General features: G+C 55.2%; 1 protein-coding gene across 3 annotated transcripts; it reads left to right on the top strand.

Moving 5' to 3' along the window:
- Nucleotides 1-174: 174 nt before the first annotated feature.
- On the top strand, nt 175-11,321 carry LOC147583994 (uncharacterized). 3 transcript variants are annotated; one of them, XR_015240351.1, is made up of 6 exons: nt 175-1,492; nt 2,672-3,906; nt 5,338-5,553; nt 6,517-6,888; nt 7,189-9,613; nt 11,036-11,321. XR_015240351.1 is itself a non-coding variant. In XM_086675672.1 (6 exons), the coding sequence occupies exons 1-6, from the start codon at nt 1,136-1,138 to the stop codon at nt 6,609-6,611; spliced, it is 789 nt and encodes a 262-aa protein (XP_086531798.1). In that variant the 5' UTR covers nt 219-1,135; the 3' UTR covers nt 6,612-6,879. The 3 variants fall into 3 exon arrangements, 2 of the variants coding, with proteins under 2 accessions (XP_086531798.1, XP_086531799.1); XM_086675672.1 differs by lacking the exons at nt 7,189-9,613; nt 11,036-11,321 and having other exon boundaries at nt 219-1,249; nt 1,371-1,492; nt 2,672-2,777; nt 3,771-3,906; nt 6,517-6,879; XM_086675673.1 differs by lacking the exons at nt 7,189-9,613; nt 11,036-11,321 and having other exon boundaries at nt 220-1,202; nt 1,298-1,492; nt 2,672-2,777; nt 3,771-3,906; nt 6,517-6,879.
- The last annotated feature ends 4,160 nt before the right edge of the window (nt 11,322-15,481 follow it).

The raw sequence follows: 15,481 nt of genomic DNA, 5'->3' as shown, positions 1-15,481 counted from the left end.
CGGCTTGGGGCTGCCCGCGGCGCCGCCTGAGCAAAATAGGGAGCGGAGCCGAGCCGAGGCGGCGGGAGAGGCGCCCACAAAGGAAAAGTCAGGAAGAGCAGAGGCATCGGAGGTGCACCCCTTGCGCTGAGTAGGGGGTTAGTCTTTTATTGCCGGCTGGCTCTGTGGCAGGTTCCCATAGACACCTACAGCCCTCAGCGAGGGGGCGGTGACCCCCTTGATGACGTCACTCAGGCGCCTGCAGCAATGGAAGGTCCCGCGCCGGGTCGGGCAGGTGTGCGATTTGGAACTGGAGGGAACCGCTCTGTCCGAGCCCGGCCGGGTACCCGGAGGGGAAGGACGGACTACGCTTCCCGACGCCCCGTGCGGCGGACGACCCCGGGCGAGTCCTCCCGCCGTGGCGCGGCCTTCGCGACAGCGGCCGCTCCTTCCTGCGGGACCGTCGTTCTTCCCGGCAGCTGGCCGCGCTTGCGGCGGTCGGCCGGTCGGTCTCTCTGCCAGGCCCTCCCTGCGGCCCGAAGCCCTGGCTGGGGCGCAGCCGGTGACCCCAGTCACGGACGGTAGCAGGCCGCTCCCAAATCTCAAGTGTATACCCCTTGAGAGGGAAAAAACAAAACTCCTCCCCCTGGGTTTTGTTCCTGGGTAACATTCCTGGGTAAATTCGGGCCCTGATCCTCGGCTTGGACCGAAGGTCTTCACCTTATCCCCCGGCAGCAGAATTCTCTTCTTAACGATCCCAGCTCGTTGCCGTATCACTGGCTGGCTCAGAAACTTCCCGCGGCTTCCCAACGTCCAAATTCTTCGCATTCGATACGAGCATCGTATGTGCTACCTAGACACCCAGACTTCACCGGCTTTTTCCAAAATGTTCAGTACGGACACTGCGACGGGAAACGGCCCTCCCCAGAGAGCAGTCTGGTTCCTCTACAAATACCGCACCCCTGCCACTTCTTACACAATCCGTGGCTGCCACTTGCTGTGGAGCAAGGGACCAGGGCTCCGGACCTGACAGCCAGATTTCCTGTCGTTGACACCTAAGGCGGTCCAGTACCTGACGGATCCATTCACCCCTGAGCGGAAAACAAGACCAGGGTTTACGGGGAAAGGAGATGAGCAGCAACGCAGCGGGAAGCAGATGTACCTCGGAAGACCGTCGTGTGACCCATTAGAGAAAGGGGAGAGCAGACCATGTCTGCGTCCCGGTGACTCTCCATCTCTGGCTTCTGATCCAGACAAACGTGTCTTAACAGTAACTTCCCTTTTATTTAAAGTTTCCCAAATGAGTGTTTTTTCCCAGGTTATTTGAGTGGAGGAGGCACCAGCTTACCCTCCAGCCTTATCTCCCTCTACATTGCCCTCCACACCCACAGCGCACCTGCTGTTGCTGGAACTCAGAACTCTCACTGCTGCCTTTCTGCCTTTGTCTTTCGGCCCGTTTCTTCCCCTTGCCTGGAACACCTTCCTGCCAGGTCTACTGGTTGTCATCTACCAGGTAATCCTTCCAGGTCCCACATTTTATTCCACAACCTGAAGTGACACCTACCTTCTTTTCTTCCCCTTAGCACCAACTGATCTTTTTTTTTAATTTCTTAAACGTTTATTTATTTTTGAGAGAGGGAGAGAGAGAGAGAGAGAGACAGAGCACGAGCAGAGGAGGGTCAGAGAAAGAGGGAGACACAGAATCCGAAGCAGGCTCCAGGCTCCGAACTGTCCGCACAGAGCCTGACGCCCGACGTGGGGCTCGAACTCACGAACCGCCAGATCATGACCTGAGCTGAAGTTGCTCAACCGACTGAGCCACCCAGGCGCCCCCTGACTGATCTTTTTGTAACCCTGCATTTAGACTTGGATTACAGTGATTGTCATGTCTTCTGAGACCTCAGTTTTCCTTATAAACCTCGTGAAGTGCTGTACACAGTAGGTACTCAATGAATGTCAGAGTGAATCAAATTTGCTGCACCTAAGTGAAGGTAAAAAAAATAAGCATTTAACATTCAAAACTGAATGTGCATTTTCTTCTTTTCTCAAACCACTCCTGAAGACGTTCAAAGAAACAAACGTTTTGTTCGTATAACGTAGGGTAGACAAACTCTACAAAGGGCCACGTAATAAATGCTTTAGGCTTTTGGGGGCCACATAGATCTACTGCGTATTTGTCATTTTTTGGTTTTTAAAGAATCATTTAAAAATGTAAAACTTGGGGTGTTTGGTTGGCTTAGTCCATGAAGCATGCGACTCTTGATCTTGGGGTCATGAGTTCAAGCCCCAGGTCATGTACAGAGATTACTTAAAATTATATATTTTGGGGCACCTGGTGGCTCAGCCGGTTAAGCATGTGACTTTGGCTTAGGTCATGATCTCGACATTCGTGAGTTCCAGCCCCGTGTGGGGCTCTGTGCTGACAGCTCAAAGCCTTAACCTGCTTCGGATTCTGTGTCTCCGTCTCTCGCTGCCACTCCCCCTCTCACGCTCTGTCTCCCTCTCTCTCTCTCTCTCTTTCAAAAATAAACATGAAAGAAAAAATAAAGTCTTTTAAAAAAATGTAAAACTCATTCTTACCTTGCAAGCTGAACAAAACCACATGTTATATGTGGTGATGGAAACTGATGTAGGGCCACTAATTGAGGAATGCCAAAAATTACATTTTTCCTCTTTCTCCCATTTCCCACAGCCACACCTGTCTCATTGTTGTCATGGAAAAAAGCCAGCAAACGTCTACACTACAGAAAGTGGTGAACAGTGAATTTGGAACCACATGCCTGCCTTTAAATTGTCAAGTGAGTGGCCTATTTGAGCCGGTGTTTTCTTATAAAGGATTACCTGTCATTTAGGGGAAAAGCAACCAGGGCAGATCCAAATCCATAGGATCTATGAAGCAGAGAGTACTTAGTAACACGTTATCGATGGTATCCATTTCGGAAAACGAATATGTCTAGCTTACTTGTAGAAACCTAATTTGTGGTCTCTTGGGTTTGGTTTTGTTTTTTTTTTTTAATCATTTTTTCATAACAAATTTACAAGAAAAACATTGCATTTTTCTGTCCGAGCCTCCTCAGGCCTGGAGGGATGTCTAGATTCTGGCTTCTGATGTGGGGGCTCCCTTGTACATGTGGAGCCCAGTCGGTTGTTTAGAGGAACTGACTCAAAGGCTCAGTTCTTGCCTCACGGCCTCCCGTATACTCAGTAACATCTCCAAACTAAAGCTTTAGAACGTAACATAATTCGGAGGTTAGTTACACTGATGACTTAATTCATTAATGTAGTCTTCCCCTGAAATGGTTAATAGATTTGGTCTAGAAGCCAAGGAGATACGAACTCAAAACGGAAAGATACTTGTTCTTTGCAAGTTCCTATGTTTTGCTTTACGAAGAACTATTCCTTCATCTGATGCGCTTCTGCATAATAAAAATAAACCACATTATGTCTTTTGAAATCCCTGGCTACGTTTCATGGAGTGGTTTCCAGCTCTGACAGTTTATAATTCAGACAGCATCTGAAGAAGTTAATTTCTGGACCTGTGATGTCATGCTAACAAATGGCCACCAGATGTCAGTCTTTCCTTGTGTTTTTAGACACAAATGGACTTTGGAACCACATTTACGGTTCTATTTGTGTGGCATCCTCAGTGGAAGGCACTTTTCAGGGAGCATCTGCCCCCTCACAGTCCATCACGCATGGTCCTAAGCTCTCTTTGCTCTGGTGTCACTGTCCTGGGTTACGGCAGTGACTTGTCCCCACGGGCCACTACTCGGCCCTGGGCCCTCGCTTAGAGCCCAGCTCCCACCCTCGAAGTGATGCAGAGTTGGGGGGAAACGCGGCCGCTTCCTGGAAGATGGAGCTCGCTCAGAAAGCCGAAGAATCCATTTTTCAAGACAAGCATCATTGGGAGGACAATGCAGAACCCATGTGAGTGTTAATGATGAAGCATGACTTTAAAGGACTTTCACGGTTGTATAATCCTTTCCACGGGAGTTCAGGCTCACTCCCCTCGTGGGGTGTTCTGTGAACACCAGGCAGCAGTAAACCGCTTGTCCCGAGTCGCTTCTGGGGATTTGCAGAGGGAGGTTGGGGTCTCGGGGGCAAGGGAGAGAGGCTTCCCTCAGGGAGGGCTGGTGGGCGGGGTGCGACCCACCCACCCCAAAGGAGAGGGAGGGAAGGAGGGAGGGGGCTGTGGGATGGCCCACCCCAAGCCAGGCACGTGCCCTGGTGTCATTCCAAGGGGACCCACTCCTGAGGCTGTGGGAGGTGGGGCGGGCGGGGGACAAAAGGTGAGGGTTTTCTGCCCACTGGATATCGTGGGCCTGTTGGTGGAAGCCGCCGGGGACCCAGAGGGCGGCCCGAGGGAGGCAAGCTGCCTGGCAGGTGTTCCCGATGCCACGGCCAAGGCAGAGTGGAAGCAGGCAGCCGGACGCCCAACGTGGCTCCTCAGCCACCGTCAGAAGCACTGCCGCTGGGAAGGGTTCGCTTGGGCCCCCTCCTGGGTCTTGTACCAGCCGCAGACCACGGCAGGGCAGCGGCTCAACAGCGTCAGGTTTTCCGAGGCATTCGAGAACCCCCCCCCCCCCCCCCCCCCCCCCCCCCCCCCCCCCCCCCCCCCCGGCCCCTGGCGTGCAACTACCTCCTCCCGGTTGACTGTCAGCAGCTGGGGCCTGGCCCAGAAGACCCTCTGTGCTCCTCACTTGCCCCCCCAGGGGGCAGAGAGGAGCCCCAGGGCACTGAGGGGTAGGGAGCTCCCGCCTCCCAGCCCCACCCCTCCCCTGCTACCCGCCCTGTGGTACTGGGACCCTTGAGCCGGGCCTGCTGGGCTCCCGCTGCTGGGGACGCGCAGACTCTGCCCAGAGGCTGCTCCGCAGCGATGGGAGGAGGGAGAAGGGCCTGGGCCTCCCTTTTCGTACTGGCGGATTCCAGGCCCTGTCAGTGTCTCTGCCTCGCTTTGCCCTGGGCCACATCTGAGTCCTCGGAGAGTCCCTTCCCAGCCCCACAGGGCCCCTTCTCCCACGTCCGAACCTGAGCTCCAGGGGGCGTCCTCCAGGCGTCCCTTCTTGCAGGTTCTGTCCTTTGCCCGAGGTCACCTGCAGCCTGCGGGGTGGCAGGTGCCTCTGGCAGCACCGAGGTCCCCGTCCTGAAAGGAGGGGACTCCCCCCACCAACAGCCTGCTTGTCCACGTCGCACTCTGACCCCAAGCTGAACAGCCTGTGAACCCAAGTCACTGCAGAACCAACCACGAGGGACCGTAACTTCTCCTCCGCCTGGAGGGCCCAGGCCCTGGCTGCAGCAGAGAAAAAGCCCGCCAGGCCTCCCCTAACCCTAACCCCTCCCCCTTCCCCACCCCGCCAGGCCTCCCCCTCCCCCAGCCTCCCTGGGGCATCCCAGCACAGGCTGGAGCTCAGCCGGTGGGAGAAGTCAAGCCCAAGACAGGAGGTGAGCGGCCAGCAAGCTGTGCTGGGCTTCGTGTGGACGGAGACGCCTGCGAGGCCACGGGCCCAACACGGGGTCCAGGGTACCAGGGGCCCCAGACAGCCCGCGCTGTGGGGACCGGCGACAGAGGGCTCGGTCAGTGGAGTGGCTTCGCGGTGGCTCTGCCCAGGGTTGTTCTTGCCCACCTGCTGCACTTGTGCGGACCCTGCGGTCACCGCCCTCCCTCCTCTGCCCCCCGGGCCGTGCCTCGAAGGGGGCTCCAGGCACCTGGCTGCGCGGCCGGCCTGCACAGGACGCCCCTCTGGGCCGCCACTGAGGGGCGGTGCCGGGCGTCCCGGTGGCGGCTCCTCCCCTGGGAGTCTCCTTGGTGCTGCCGTGCAGGCCTGGTGGCTCGTCCCCTTGTCTGATTTGGCTGTCCTCCCCGCTCGGCCCCCTCGCCTCCCCACACGGGCCGATCACCTGCGGCCCTGCTGGTGCCACGTCCCCGCCGTCCAGCTCCCCTCCACGGCCACCACTACCATCCGGGGACCGGCAGCCCCTGGACGGCCCGGGAGCCCCCCACAGCCAGCTCCCGCCCTTCGCCACCAGCCGAGATCGGTGTCCAGCTGTCCATGAGGACGACACCGCCGACAGGAGAGAGGCGGACAGGCTCTGGATCGATGCACCGTCTCCCTCTCCGCCAGAAACAGGATTTGGACTCCCCTCCACCGTCGCCAAGGCTCCCCGGGCTCCGGTCCGGGCCACGCTTCGTGCCACGTGACCCCACAGTCCTCCGGATCTGGCCGGCCCTCTGCCTCACCCGGTCTCAGCCCAGATGTTACCTGCTCAGACCTTCCAGGCCCCTGTCCCCCCCCCCCCCCCCACGGCTCCTGCGTTTTCCTTCCCCACAGTAGCCCTGTTCTCCCAGGAGGAAGATGAATGTGAGATGTGAAGGGGCCTCGCTGTGTCCACGCCAGACCTCATTCGCTGTCCTCCCTGGACTGGGGGCGGAGGGGCAGCCGCCTCCCCAGCCCCTCTCCGCCTCCCCCAGCTCTTCTCCGTCTTACACGCTTCCTGCAAATGTACCTTAACAGGGGCCTCTTCCCTGCTCACCTCCAGGTGCCCTGAGACCAGACCCAGAGACCACGCTTCGTCCACCTTCTGTCTTCCCTTCCCCGGCACTCGTTCATCACGCGGCAAACGTCGCCGGATGACCGCGTGCGCCAGGCACACGGCGCCTTGGGGAGGGGAGGCCGGACACGGCCCTGCCCTCGGGCCGCTCGCTCCCTGGCTTCCTGCGCAGCCCCTTTGTCTGCCTGGACCCTCCTCAGTGACTCGCTCTTTCCAGGCGCCCGCACCGCAGGCCCAGCCAGCTTCCAGCACCTTCCAGCGCCAAGACCTGCTACGCGATTTGCGCGGCCCAGTGCAAGATGAAAACGCCAGGCCCTGTGTTCAAAAGTACTGAGGCTTCAAAGGCACCGACAGCAAAGCGTGAGAACGAGAGCGGAGGGGGCACCGCACGCCCAGGGAAGCTCCCTGCCAGCGGCCTCCTGGCCACACCCCTCCCGGCCCCCTCGCCTGCAGGGACAGGCCTCCTCCCAGTCCAGAGTCACAGAGTCACCCCACCCTCGCCCTCAGATTCTGCGCACTGAAGGGGCGCTTTGCCTCTAATGGCCCAGCCCTCCCTGTTCTAGGCACGTCCATCCGGCCGGTCCACGGGCACCGACCCATATCACCCTCACCAAATTCGGATTCCAGGTCTCACATTGCCGTTTCTGTCTGTCCGTCCAGGCCCTTCGTGATTCCAGTTACACAGGAGCTCTCCTGCCTGCCCACGCTGGATGTCTGTCCTCTCTCCTGGGACCATGGACATAAGACCCAAGGGAGCCCTGGGACACCTGCCGAGTGACCCCAAGAGGAGCCTGAGAATGGAATGTTCCTAAGAGGGAACGTTGGGGGAAAGGCGGCTTTGGGAGCAGCTGACCTCACAGGATTTTTAGGCAGATGGAGTGACCACGTGTGACCTGGGGGACAATGGACTCGATATCAAGGGGGTCAGACCTAGACGGTGGGGGATTCTGGGCAAACACTTAGCAGGACTCTTGAGGACAATGCAGAGATGAGCACGGAAGCCCAGAAGGCGGGGCCTGGCCGAGCAGAGGGTCAGAGCCTGGCCAACGCTGGGTCAGGAGAGACTGTCATGATGGGAGGCAGCTACTGTCACGGGGCTCTGGTCCCCACCACAGCACACCTGCCACCAGGCCTCCTCCGGGATGCCTCCTTGAGGAGGGCTCTCACTCCCAGAGAAAACGGACCTGCGCCAGAGTGAGAGCCGAGGCCTGGTGAAGGGGGCTCCGCTCCGAGGAGGTCCCCCAGGGCGTTTCCACATCAGACACCTGGTAAAGAATCTTCCAGCCTTACCACCTCGGGGCTGAGAGGGTGGGTCCCTGCATTGGGGTGACAGGAGCAAGGCAGGCGTCACAGGGATCCCTGCTCACCGATGCCCTCGCTAAGGCTGTCCGCTGCCTTAGTACCTGCCTGCTGGTTTAGAACTGATCCCCTGGTCCTTCTAGGTAAGTCTGAAGGAGGGGGTCTCTAAGGGGCGCTGTCCAGGGAAGGCTGCGCTCCTTCAAGGACGGACTCCCTCGTGGGAGTCCCAGCTGCTGAGTCGCCCAGAACCCAGGGCAGCTGTCGCCTGCCAGCTGCACTGCCCACCCTCTCCCCCTGCCGCGGCCCTGGAGGTACCTCCCCGGGGGTCTGGTGCCACCTCCCTACGTCCAGCACAGAGGCTAAGCCCTCTGCTGACCTCTGGACGTGGGCCTCACAGGGTGCCAGGCGTTCTGTTGTAGGGTTCCTCGGAGACCGCTCTGATTTTCCATCCCTCTCTGCGTGGGGGGCCCTCGTGCCGTCCCCTCCACCCGCGTCCACCGTGCGCCCTTCCAGCCCCGTGGGTTCAGGTCCCACGGCCTCCGCCCATGCGCCCACATCCTCATGGCCCCGAGCACCTGCTCTGGAACTGGTCTGTTCCTGCACTGCCTGACGTTTCCTGGGCTCCCCTCCCTTAGCACCCCTACCTTGCTTACCATCATCCACGGGACTGCCTGAGGTCTGGTGAGCCCTATTCAAGGTCTGGCACGACCTAGCCCCCTGGTGTCTTCAGTCCCACACGGGCAAGTATTGTCACAGATTTGTGTGCTTGGTGTAGGGGGTTTCCACTGGGCTCTGCTAGGGGGCCTGAGGCTGGGGGCTACTCCGAGCGGGTCTCCTGGGTCTCCAGCCGGGGCGATCCTATACCCTGTGCACCGTCCCCCACGTCTCACGCCAGCCTCCAGGAACACCTGGCCCAATCCCATGGTCGTCGTAGCTGTCTCTGGACTTGCCCCACCACCCGGGGCGGGGGTGGGGGTGGAGGGGGGAAGGCACAGAAGCTCCCTGGTGGGGAACTGCCACTCTACATCTAAGCAGTGGCTTTTGAGATGTTCTCAGTGGCTGGAAGAGGGCCATTGGAGTCAAGGGAAAGGCTTTTTTTTTTTTTTTTTTCTGGAGAAGGAGTGAAGAAGCAGTCATTCACCAAAGAGTCGTTGAAAGGATCAATGAGCACATGAATATGTGGATATTCATCTGAATAAAAGAATAACCTTGTGAGAATAAAAAACAGCGGGAGCTCCGGCAATCACACTCCTTGGTATTTAAACAAATGACTTGAAGACGTATCTCCATGAGAAAGCCTGCACACGTTTACAGCAACTTTATTACAAATTGTCAAAACTTGGAGGTAACCAAGATGTCCCTCAGTAGGTGAGTAGATAAACCGGGGTCCATCCAGACAATGGAATATTATTCGGCACTAAAAAGAACTGAGCTGTTGAGCCGTGAAAAGACAGAGAGAGGAATCTTAAATGCGTATTTTTAATTTTATTTTTTTTAAGTTTATTTATTTTGAGAGAGAGAGGACACGATCGGGGAGGGGGCAGAGAGAGACGGAGACAGAGAATCCCAAGCGGGCTCCGTGCTGTCAGCACAGAGCCTGACGTGGGGCTCGAACTTACAAATTGTGAGATTGTAATCAACAACAGGACACTTAACCAGCTGAGCCGCCCGGGCACCCCAAATGCATATTTTTCAATGACGGAAGCCAATCTGAAAAGGCTACATGTTGCAGGACTCCAACTCTGTGACCTTCTGGACAAGGCAAGACCGCGAAGACAGTAAAGGGGTCAGTGGCTGTCACAGGTTGGGGGAGGGGGGACTGCATAGATAGAGCGCAGAGGATCTTGAGGGCAGTGAAACTACTCTGGTGCTGTAATGACACATACACGTCATCCGTACGTGCATGAAAATCCATACAGTGTGCAACACCAGGAGTGGACCCTAATGCTCCCCATGGACGGGGTGTGAGGATGTGTCCATGCGGGCTCATCAGCAGTAACAGACTTACCACCCGGATGCTGACGATGTCGGAGGCTAAGCACAGTGTGGGGGGCAGGGGCACGCGGGAACCCTGTACCTTCTGCTCTATTTTCCTGTGAACCTAAAGATGCTCTAAAGAGTAAAGTGTATTAAAAAAAAAAAAAGTTGCAGGCGCTGGAGGTGACAATAGAGAGTCTCCAAGTCAGAAGTGAATTTGGCATGTCGAAGCATCAGAAACCAGCTCAGAGTCTGGAGTGTAGAGAGTGGGGAGCCACTTACCTGGTGTTGATTGCTTGGGGGGCAGGGTAGCACCTGCCGATGCCACCAGGGTCTTGGAAACCAGGGTAGACACGTTTCACACTCTAGGTGCAAGGAGCCGCCATAAAGAGTTTTCAGACACGGGGGTGGCATTCTCAGATTTGCATGAAAACCTTTGGTTCCGGCTGCCTTCTGGAAATAGACTTGGGAGCCTGGGTGTCATCTCCCCAGTTGGGAAGGAAGAGTTGGTGCTGGGTAGGTGGGAAGTCAAGGATGTGTTGATTCAATGACGTATGCAGCCTAAAAGAGGTTTACTTTTTTTCGGGGAAAAAAGCACACAACACAAAACTCTCTGGACCCCAGAGTGACAAAGAGCTTTTTTGAAAAGCAGTGTTTTGAGTTTCTAAGTGGTCTTGAGAAGCCACGGGTCTCAAAACTTCCTTATTTCTGAAACTGATGATTCAGATTGTGAGTTGGAATGGTGTTATTCTAAGATCGTGAGAATATAGTACATTCTGTAAATTATCCAGGCAGAAAATTATTGCCAAGAAGGGGGTGGTGGCGAAAGTGTCTTTCATTTAGAATAAGTGTGTAGCAATTGTTTGAATTTTAGATAAAATGATACCAAACATCTTCGGCCAGAAATTGTCCTTTGGGCTCATCTTCAAACCCTGCTGTGAAGAAAAATGGTGCTGACTTGAACAGTGCATTCCAGATGTGTAGCGAGTGCTCCAAGAGTTGGAGACCATATACCAGAATAAAAAAAGAAAATAGCTTAATGTTCTTTATCAAAAGAAAGATAGGGAAGTATGACCCCCAAATGTCTCTTGGATGCATCCCGTTGAACTTGTGGTTATATCCTGCATCTCTATTTAAGAAGAGATTTCGGATCCAGTAAGACATTTTATGGTTGATGAGGGGAAAACTTAAATCTCTACTTAAACACCACTCTCTTTCTTCCCTTCTGCAGAGAAGATGGGATTACTTCTCACTTGCATGAAGAATAAACAAATCCGCCACGTTGGGCGGGAGCATCGGGTGTCCTCACGGCGGTGCGGAATCTTCGGTGCGCGATGGTGTGTAGACCCTGAGTTGGCAAAGGAGTTCCTAGGGCGCATTTGGCACGTGGGCACTCCAAGTCCATTGGACACTCTCGCAAATGTGACTTCCCAGAGGTCCAAGGTTGAGGCGGTGTTTCTGTCATTTTATTCCAACTGCGTCACGCGGAAGTTAACTTCCAGGAAGCAGCCACCCGCATGGGAAGGCTGCCGGGCAGGGGGCAGCAGGGAGCTGTCGCCCTGGCCCGTGGAGCTGGCAGGCAGGACAGAGATGCTGGGTTTCTGCGGCTGCAGCCTGCTCTCTGGGCCCTCACTGCCTGCAGCCAGAGGTGGCTTTCTGGTGCCCCGGATGCAGCTGAGGGTGCGTGTTCCCGGGGACGTGGCTAAGGCTGCGCGTTCCTAAAGCAGGCTTCCCGCAGCGGCCTCCCCAGGCCTCACCTTCCTGCCCCGGGTAGGGGACGTAGCTCTACAGAAGGCCTTCCAGACTCCTTCTTGGAGCCTGGGGCACGGACCACTCCTCCCTTGGACGCTGATGGCAGCACACAATTCTTTGCAGGAGATCTCTTTCTGCTTAAAATAGCTAGTGGGGCGCCTGGGTGGCTCAGTCGGTTGAGCGCCGGACTTTGGCTCAGGTCGTGATCTCATGGTTGGTGAGTTCTAGCCCTGCGTTGAGCTCTGTGCTGACTGCTCAGCTCCTGGAGCCTGCCTCGATTCTCTCTCTCTCTCTCCCTCTCTCTCGGCCTGTCCCTGCTTACTCTCTGTCTCTTAAAAAGAAACATTAAATGGGGCGCCTGGGTGGTGCAGTCGGTTAAGCGTCCGACTTCAGCCAGGTCACGATCTCGCAGTCCAGGAGTTCGAGCCCCGCGTCGGGCTCTGGGCTGATGGCTCAGAGCCTGGAGCCTGTTTCCGATTCTGTGTCTCCCTCTCTCTCTGCCCCTCCCCCGTTCATGCTCTGTCTCTCTCTGTCCCAAAAATAAATAAACGTTGAAAAAAAAAAAAAAAAAGAAACATTAAAGGAGCGCCTGGATGGCTCAGTCGGTTGGGCGTCCGACTTCAGCTCAGGTCACGATCTCACGGTCTGTGAGTTCGAGCCCCACGTCAGGTTCTGTGCTGACAGCTGGAGCCTGCTTCAGATTCTGTATCTTGCTCTCTCTCTCTCTCTCTCTGCCCCTCCCCTGCTCTCACTCTGTGTCTCTCTCTCTTAAAAATAAATAAACGTTAAAAAAATATATAAATAAAATTAAATTAAATTAAATTAAATAGCCAGTGATTCCTGCTGCTTGCGTGTTGACGTGGCGTGGCTTTGGAGGCAGGAGCACACGCTACTCCCGAACCCGGTCCCCAAGCTGGTTCCCTGCTCACCCACCTGACTTCTGCCAACGACAGCGCATTCTCCCCACCAGCCCACGCTTCCCCTGCTCCCTTGCTCCTGCCTCTGCTTCCCTTCCTTGCACCTCATCACAGCAAGGGTGCACCCCTGCATCGGCTGACTCACAGAGCCCCACACTCCACCTGTTCCACATCCCTCACTGCTCTACACGCTAGTGCTTTTAAAGAGCTTTTTTTTTTTTTTTTTAAAGCAAGTCACTGTCTTGGCCTAAATACTGTCACTACAGTAACCTACAAGACAAAGCCCTGCTACTATAGAAGGAGATTCACAGCCTCCTCTCCACCCCTCGCGCAGCCTTCTGGAAGCCCTTTGGAAGCTTAATATCAATTAGAACATTAAGTCAACCCTCAAACTCCCAATCATGCCTTGGATGATGTCACCTTTCATTCGAGACGTTTCCCTCCTGCCCATAACTTTGTCCAAATGCTGCTGCCTTTGACTCCGTGCCCCAGTCCCCCACCCCGCCGGAGAGGAGAGGGCTGTACCTGGCCCAGAACGGCGCCCTGCCCCATACCTCCGAGCCCTGCGCTACATGCTTCGTCTTGAGCCACCCCACACTCTTCAACAGGTAGGGCGCGGCCCCTCAGAACCACACAGCAGCACTGTCTTCCCCAATGCACATCGCAAAGTGACTCCCAAGGCTATAATCTGTGATGGCGCGAGGGGAGCAGGCACTTGGGGATGATGGATGGAACTATAGCTCCGGCCATCAGACCTGGAAGATGGTGGCAAATACCTTATGTCTAGTACCCAGCTGGTCGTGCCTTTCCTGTGTGCTTAAAAATATTTTCTTCGCCCGTGTTTCAGGTTTTCCGCCCAAGAAGCGGGCGTACGTATATTGTCTCACCGAAAAGGAATCCTTGAAGTGCGGTGTTATTCATAAAGCACTCTGTTTCTCATTGATAAATAGCAACATGGAGAGGACAGGGTAATCTTCTTTATGAAGTATGTTTAAGTCACAGATCTAAAATTTGGGAAAGGCGAAAGGAGTTTGATAAATTTCAAACTTGACAAACATGATCTATCGTCTTTGAACCCAAGTGGTACTAATTTAGCAAAGAAGACCAAAAAAAAAAAAAAAAAAAAATCTTTGTTCCTGCCAGAGTTTATGTTTTTAATTCACTTATCTAAAAGTCTTTCCTATTCGTTTGGAAGGGAAATTCCTGTATTGCACCAGGTTTGATGATACATCTGTATGTTCTAGGAGGAGAATGCACAATTTCCTCACACCAGCGTCTCCCCAGCACTAAGGGCTCACGTCAGGGCCTCGCCTTGCCCCCGCTTCGGCTCACTGAACCGTGCAGACTGAGCGTGTGTTCAGGCGGGGCACTGCTCTGGGATGTGGACGTGCTGGGGCTGCTCTCCTGGCCTGGCACACACCTCCCAAGCCGGGACACTCTGCACTGTGCGTGACACTCGGGGAACAGAGAGACACCGCAGGGTCAGAGGCAGGAATCTCACCGGGTGTCCGGGGATGATTCACAAGAGCGAGGAGTAGGAAATTTCAAGGTGGCCATTTAAAAAGGATTTTTCCAAGAACAGGGCCATTCGGTCTAGGGCGCTCCCGGGGGAGGGATGGCTTTGGCAGACGTACTGGCTTCAGGAGGGGAGCTGGAGGGTAGCACAGAGCTAGAAAGAAAGGCGTACTGGGCAGTGAGGATGGGCTCATAAAGGTGGGCTGAGGGGCCCCTGGAGTTCCAGAAATACAGTTTGGCCACCAAGGACACCGTATTCTGTGGGAGGTGGGGGAGGAGAGGGGTTTTGTATGACAGTCTGGGCTTCAAGGGAAAGGAGCCTCCTTGGGATAGACGTCTTCTCTCTTCAGTGGGACAGAAATAAAAACACACATGGCGTACAATGCGTGATTTATGGCAACACGTGTATTTATAGGTACGTATTGTGCAATCGCTGCAGAGCGTAAGAGCAGACCTAACAGTGACTTTCCAGAAAGGCCAGGGGGCAGTATGGCATTGTGCAGAGGCTAAGAGTTTAGGGTTTAGCCACTCGCTGTGTGGCCTTGGCGGGATACTCAGCCTCCGGGAGGGTTTTTTTTTTTCCTACATCTGTAAGATGCGGCTACGAGACCTTTGTCTGTGCTGAGTTGGTTGCATATGCAATGTACCTGAGCAGCAGGTAGGTGCTCAGCGAGCGGGAGATGTTGAGCTCTGAAGACACACTATGTCCGTAGATTTGATACTTGTGGATTTCTACTCCTTTGCCACAGGCTGTGCTCTCTCACTGGAAGCAGAACGAGCTACCAGAACACTCCCCTGGTTCTGGATAATAAGGTGAAGGGCTCACGCTTTGTGGACGTTCGAACTCGCCCCAGCGTGCGGCCCCTGGCATGCGCACGCCTGGGTGCAGGCCCTCCGTGGTCAGGTGGCAGGCAGCACGGGTCTGTGGCGGGGCTGCCGCACTTGCCCTTGTCACTTACGGAATGCTCCCCCCTTCTGTCTCCAGTTCCACACTTTCTGTCATTTGAACACACCCTTGGAAGTCATTCGGGGTGTGGGTTTGGGAAGTCATGTGGAGAAAATGTTCCGCTCGGACAGCTGCCTTCCTTGCAAACTACGCAGGTGACCCCCTCCTGTCCTCACATGCGTCTGACTCTCTCACTTTGTACTTCTGGGTTTCCTACCAAGGACGGACCTTCCAGAGGCATGCCCCGCTCTAATGTGATTCAGGAATTTGGGGTGGGCTGGTTCTCAATAAGATCCAACGCATCTATACCCATAACTGACTGTCACCATTAACATCTACTTGCTTTTCCTCTGTCTTAAGCAATCTGGCTTCACCGCTCTAGGTAAGTCTAGCCCAGAAAGATAAATGTGCAAATAACTTTATTACTAATATCAGGAACTTCCCCAGTATTAATTTAAATGGGTATCAGGCCACTGAACGTACAATGAACAGCAGTGCCCGACGGTGTGCTTCCAGGGCTTGTCGCGTCCGCTTCTGCTAAACTACA

The sequence above is a fragment of the Puma concolor genome, chromosome A1 (assembly GCF_028749965.1).
Source record: "Puma concolor isolate L17-30 chromosome A1, mPumCon1.1.hap2, whole genome shotgun sequence".
Lineage (NCBI taxonomy): Eukaryota > Metazoa > Chordata > Mammalia > Carnivora > Felidae > Puma > Puma concolor.
The sequence above is the reverse complement of the archived record's forward strand: the minus strand, read 5'-3'. Positions and strand labels throughout refer to the sequence as shown.

Excerpts from the sequence above, each read along its gene's own strand:
- LOC147583994 (XM_086675672.1), top strand. The coding sequence starts at position 1,136 with ATGTACCTCGGAAGACCGTCGTGTGACCCATTAGAGAAAGGGGAGAGC. Across the intron at positions 1,250-1,370 it reads CAGACAAACGTGTCTTAACA|CGCACCTGCTGTTGCTGGAA; the intron begins GTAACTTCCCTT and ends CCACACCCACAG. Across the intron at positions 2,778-3,770 it reads GCCTGCCTTTAAATTGTCAA|AGCCCAGCTCCCACCCTCGA; the intron begins GTGAGTGGCCTA and ends GCCCTCGCTTAG.